Below are 6,000 nucleotides of genomic sequence, written 5' to 3'. Positions count from 1 at the left end.
TTTCCACGTGCGCCTCCGTACCTCTGCACTTTACTTCTGCACCTCCTCTGAGTCTCAGTGTGCTTTTCTCTTTCCTTCTAGTTGTAGAATTTCCACTCAGCCAGCCTTCCTGTGGTTCTGGATGATGTCTGTTTTGTCTTTTAGTTGTAGTTCTGAAGTGGTTGTGCGAGGCAGCAATTTCAGGTGTTTACCTATGCCGCCATCTTGGTTTTTCCAGACTGACAGTTTTCTTGATTCCTTTTTATTTTCTTTGCTGTTAGATACTGTTCTGCTAACACTGAAATGGTGCACCTATGACAGGCTGGTATTTTCAGTGGGGTCATAGCGGACAGGCTCTGAACTCAGGTGCTGAAATTCTTCATGTAAAATCTTGGTCATTTGACGGAACTGAGAATAAATGGTTGGCTGGACTGGGATTAAGTGGCCAACAGCTTTAGTCTCACCATCCTCTGTGGGCACAGCACTGAATCTCTTCATTTTAAAATTTGTTGCATCAGTGCCTGAAGCATGTTTCTGTTGAGCATGTCTCTTCTATTGTGATGTGAATCTTAGATGAGAACTCACATGCCACACTGTGCTTCCAGTACACAGAGACCACTGGCTGGCAGGGCAGCATGTTTCAGGAGAAAAGATCTCTTTGACAAACAGCCCGCCCAGATTGTTTTGGTAGCTTTCCTGGGTGTCCTACCAATGGCCACTGGTTACTGCCCACCTTTCCTCAAGGAGATTGACAGTGGATAGCTTGAAAAATAGCTTTTGCACTGATGTATTAGTAAATTGCCCACAGGTCAGAATGTTTAGCCAGACAGCCTTCAACTTTTCAGTTGTGGGTCTTTTAACAAAGCATTCGGCTGTAAGTGTGTTTGAGTGAGGTGTTTTCATTCTCAGAGAGGCTCTGATTGTGAAGATTCATGAGGTGGATTCATCACCTCTCAATGAGGACTCCTGGCCTCTGCTAGTGTGGCTGAACCTGTCTGTCTCCCACCCCCCTTGCTTGACTTTGCATCCACACTGTGATTAATTCTAGTAACTTCTAAAAATTTTAACTTAGGCTCTGTTTGATACCATACTGTGATTATAGCCTTCATATGCTATATGTTTACTGGATATAGTTGCTTGAATTTCTGAATGTGAAAACACTCAATTTCTCTCTCTCTATTATAAAAATCATCCTTTGTTTTAGTGTCCAACACTAAATTAAGTTCTTCAGTTTAGGTTAAGGAAAGAAATACAGAAAGAACAAGAATATTTAGGTAAAAAATTTGAGGTAGCATATATTAGGTAAAGATAATTTTAAAAATATATTATTTTCGATATTAGCTTAAGGAAATCAAATACATAAAACATTTGGACACAAATATAAATACATATATTTAAAAGTAGTACTTTTAGTTATAGTAGTTAATTTTATTTTTAATGTAGTTTGCTTACTTTTATGCAACTATTTTACTTTTTTAATGATGATTCTTTTTAAAAAAATATATATTTTATTGATTTTTTACAGAGAGGAAGGGAGAGGAATAGAGAGTTAGAAACATCCATGAGAGAGAAACATCTATCAGCTGCCTCCTGCACACCCCCACTGGGGATGTGCCCGCAACCAAGGTACATGCCCCCGACCGGAATCGAACCTGGGACTCTTGAGTCCACAGGCCGACGCTCTAGCCTCTGACCCCCCCCCCCCCCCATTGACCTTCCAGCCCATCCCTGTCCTATGCAATTATTTTAAAAACTACTTTTAGTTAAGATTACCATTTATGCCTTTTTCATGAATACTGTTAAAATCATTTATTCTTTTTGTTAGATTTAGAAAGATGGGGAGATTTATTTTTAAACTGAAAGAACTTTATGATAGGCATACTTTAAATGGCTGATTTCATAAACATCAAGCTTTTTCATTGGTTATGAAAGTTCTATAATTAAAGTTAGATTTTTTTTCCCTCCAGCCAGTGTGGCTCAGTGGTTGAGTGTCCACCCATGAACCAGGAGGTTACGGTTTGATTCCCGGTCAGGGCACATAGGCTCAATCCCCGGGGGGGGGGGCATGCAGGAGGCAACCGATCAATGATTCTCTCTCATTATTGATGTTTCTATCTTTCCCTCTCCCCTCTTCTCTGAAATCAATAAAAACATATTTTTAAAAAAACAAATTTAGATTTTTCCAAATGCTATTTTCTGCTGTGTAAATAGTTTGTGTTTTCCTTCCATATAATTTCATATTTCTACATATTTTAAAAATTTCTTTCTAGGTTATCAAATGATAGCTAGATGGTCAGAATTTAAAATTTAAAATATTAGCGTGCCATCTGAGATGGCAGGAGCATTCATTAGAAGATTAAACAGGTTATAGGTCACCACTGACATAGCTAATTTCGATCTCACAAGTGGACAAGTACTTGCTCTAGTGTTATGGGAGGGCACAATTTCTGGTAGTTGTGCAGACATGGTGCCTTTCATAGTGGGAGACTCAACTGTAACGATAATGTGATAGCAACTTACAGTCAGCCTGCATTCTGAACAAAACAGATCGATGTCCCTACCATACAATGAAAATTCAACACAAAAATGTACATTCAGACAGTGGAAGGGAGTGACTTTAAAAATTTTCTGTATGTAACTAAATTGTCTTTAAAGAAATATGTTGTAGTCTCTTAACAGTGAGATGTGTTGAACTGGCCATAATGGTAGTTTTTATCTTTGTAGGTTTATTCTTTGAAGCCTGCAAAGTCTTATGTCTTTGGGACATCCAACATACTCTTTGGGGGTTTGTGGGTTAGTCTGTTTTTTTCATAATATAATAAAGAATGGTCTAATAACAATTGATTTGAAATGTGTTTCTGCTTCATCGAGGGAAATTTCTGAGTAAAACATCATATGGAAGGCGAGTCCACTCGTGCCTGTGTCTGTGCTGTGGTCGGTGGTTCTAGTCTGGATCCCTCATGCACACAGGTCTACATACCATGTCTGGGAACTGAGAGTTCACAAGGTCCCTGAGTTCCTTGGTCAATGAGAAAAACAAAATTAATTGGAATACCATGCTCCTTGCTTAGAGCTCAGCTAGAGAAGCTTTACTCGAATGGGCTTTAAACAGCAACTTACTGGCCTTTTGAATTAACAACACTTTTGTTTTGGATTTGTTTTTCAAAAGCAGATCTGCACTCTGCCCCTCCTGATGTCACCACTGGCCTTGTGGAGTACTCGCACTGTGAGCGTCCACAGCCAGCCTCTGTGAGAGGCGTCCCTCGGGGGTGCAGTGGACGCCTCCTGGACACATCAGGTGGTGAGCATGTCTTTTTTTCTCCTTTTGACGCGTCTGAGCACAGGTTCTTTTCAGGTACCGAACATCCCTTCATGTACTCGCTATAGCAAACCTGAGCCAGTCAGTAGTTATAACCCTTCAGTGCAGTAAACTGAGAACAGTGTGTGCAGTGCATGTTATCACAGAAAGCACCATGTGCAGAAATGATCAGAAATATCTGTATAATTGGTCCAGTGGACAAGGAGAGTAGGGAGGAGAAAACCTCCAAATTTTAGTTGAGTGCAAAAGGAGTTTGGATCTGTAGTATTGTAGGAAAATGAGAAGCATGGAAAGCTCTTATTTCAACACAGTGTGTTCAGCAGATCAAGTCTTGGTGTGAGTGCACCCGCCTGCAACATGGCAGTGTCTTCATACACTGTTCTCAGCAACCTGTGAAATGGGCACAGCAGCACGTGTGGTTCCTGATGTGCAGGCCCAGTGCTGTCAGTGCAATTTCAGGGTCCTGCTTAACAGGTTTAATGTCTTTTATCAAAGTCATGTGAAGTTTTCTTTCCAGTGTGCTGGATTTGAATTGCAGAGAACTCCAGGGGCTCTCAGATCTAAGCCTTGATCGTGTATTTTGATCCTTTTAAGCAATAGGACAAATTGTGTTGAAGTCTTTTAGTTTCTTGTTCAAATGCAAAAGGAAAATACCAAGTCAACATGAAGCAGGCTTTCCATTGGTTCAATAGATTTTTGATTTATTATTCTTTTTATTTTTTTTTTAAATAAGGGCTTAGCTGAGTAAAATTGACATATCCATTTCACATATTTAAAATGTGCGATTTTATAAGTTTTAAGATATGTGTACAACCCTGAAACCATCCATACAATCAAGACACTGAACATATCCAGCCCTCATAAAAGTTTTCTTTGTCAGACCTCCTGCCACCCTTTTTTGGCTTCCCCTTAGGCAACCACTGATTTACTTCCTGGCACTGTTGTTAGTTTGCATTTTCTAGCATTTTATGTAAATAGAATCATACAGTATTTACTCTTTAGTGTCTGGACTCTTCTATTCTACATACTTATTTTGAGATTCATGGTCTTGCATGTATCAATAGTTCATTCCTTTTATTGAGGAGTAGATTTTGTTCTATGGATGCACAGTTTGGATAAACAGTTTATCTATTTAGCTATCAATATATATTTTGATTGTTTCCATTTTTTGGCTTTTCCAAATAGAGCTTCTATGAATATTTTTATGCAGGTCTTTGTGTGGGTGTGTACTTCCATTTCTTTTGGGTCAATACCCAGGAGTGGAATGGCTGGATCATGTAGTAGGTCTGTGTTTAACTTTTTTTTAAATTAAAAATATATGTTTTTATTGATTTTTAGAGAGAGGTCCAGTTATTTCAGCGTCATTTATAAATACCATTCTGTTCCCACCAAGTTTCTTTGGCATTTTAAAAAAATATATATTTTTATTGATTTCAGTGAGGGAGGGGGAGGAAGAGGGAGAGATCGAAACATCAGTGATGAGAGAGAATCATTAATCGGCTGCTTCCTGCACACCCCCTACTGGGGATTGAGCCCACAACCCGGGCATGTGCCCTTTACTGGAATCGAACCTGGGACCCTTCAGTCCGCAGGCTGATGCTCTATTCATTGAGCCAAACCAGCTAGGGCATCTTTGGCATTTTTAATGAAAATCAGTAGACCATATATTAGAGGAATCTATTTTTGGGACCTCTATGCTATTCAATTGCTATATTTGTCCATCCTTATATAAATAGCAACTCGTCATGATTACTGTAGTTTTATAATAAATCTTGAAGTTGTGTAGTTTGTCCTCAACGCTACTTTTCAACTTAAAATTTGCATTGACTAGCCTGGCTGTGGTGGCTCAGTGGATTGAGTGTTGTCCCATAGACCAAGAGGTCCTGGGTTCGATTCCCAGTCAGGGCACATGCCTGGGTTGCAGGCTCAGTCTCCAGTAGGGGTGTGTAGGAGGTAGCCAATCAGTGAGTCTCTCTCACTATTGATGTTTCTATTTCTCTCCCCCTCTCCATTCCTCTCTGAAATCAATAAAAATATTTAAAAAATAATTTGCTTTGACTATTCCAGCTTCTTTGCATTGTAATATATATTTTTAAATGTTTGTTAATTTTTACCAGAATTCCTGCCAGATTTTGATTGGTATTTCATTGACTCTCTAGATCAATTTGAAAAGACTTGGCATCTTCAGTTGATAAATATAGTATATTTTTCCATTTATTTAGCTCTTATAAAAATATACACAGGGATAACTGGCTTGTGGCGGCCAAGCGTTCATAGCGACGTCGCTTTTTGATCCTTTGATGTCGAGTAAAGTTTTCAAAAAAAAATAAAAAATAAAAAAATATATATAATATTATATTCTTCAGTTGATAAATATAGTATATTTTTCCATTTATTTAGCTCTTATAAAAATATAATATTATATGCTTCAGTTGATATAGTATATTTTTCCATTTATTTAGCTCTTATAAAAATTTTAGCACTATTTTATAGCTTTCAATGCAGTTATTGCACATATTTTGTTAAAATTATCCCAAAATATGTTCTATTTTTTATGCTATTGTAAATGGTATTTAAATATTTTTCTAACTGCTTGTTGCCCCACACTGGGGATCGAGCCTGAAACCCGGGCATGTGCCCTGACTGGGAATCAAACGTGACCTCCTGGTTCATAGGTTGACGCTCAACCACTGAGCTACGCT

The 6,000-nt window shown here is 38.4% G+C and overlaps 1 protein-coding gene across 3 annotated transcripts in view; it reads left to right on the top strand.

The window, feature by feature from the left end:
• Positions 1-6,000, top strand: part of DIP2A (disco-interacting protein 2 homolog A) — a 77,694-nt gene that overhangs the window by 22,913 nt on the left and 48,781 nt on the right. For 2 of the 3 annotated variants that reach the window (XM_014549968.1, XM_005878904.2), the window contains exon 6: positions 3,149-3,280. In XM_014549968.1, coding sequence (XP_014405454.1) covers positions 3,149-3,280 — 132 coding nt within the window. The remainder of the gene's footprint in view (positions 1-3,148; positions 3,281-6,000) is intronic. The other variant, XM_014549969.1, reaches the window with a different exon arrangement.

The sequence above is a fragment of the Myotis brandtii genome, unplaced genomic scaffold, assembly GCF_000412655.1.
Source record: "Myotis brandtii unplaced genomic scaffold, ASM41265v1 scaffold577, whole genome shotgun sequence".
Classification (NCBI taxonomy): domain Eukaryota; kingdom Metazoa; phylum Chordata; class Mammalia; order Chiroptera; family Vespertilionidae; genus Myotis; species Myotis brandtii.
Note: the sequence above shows the minus strand (reverse complement) of the source record. Positions and strands in the feature narration are given on the sequence as shown.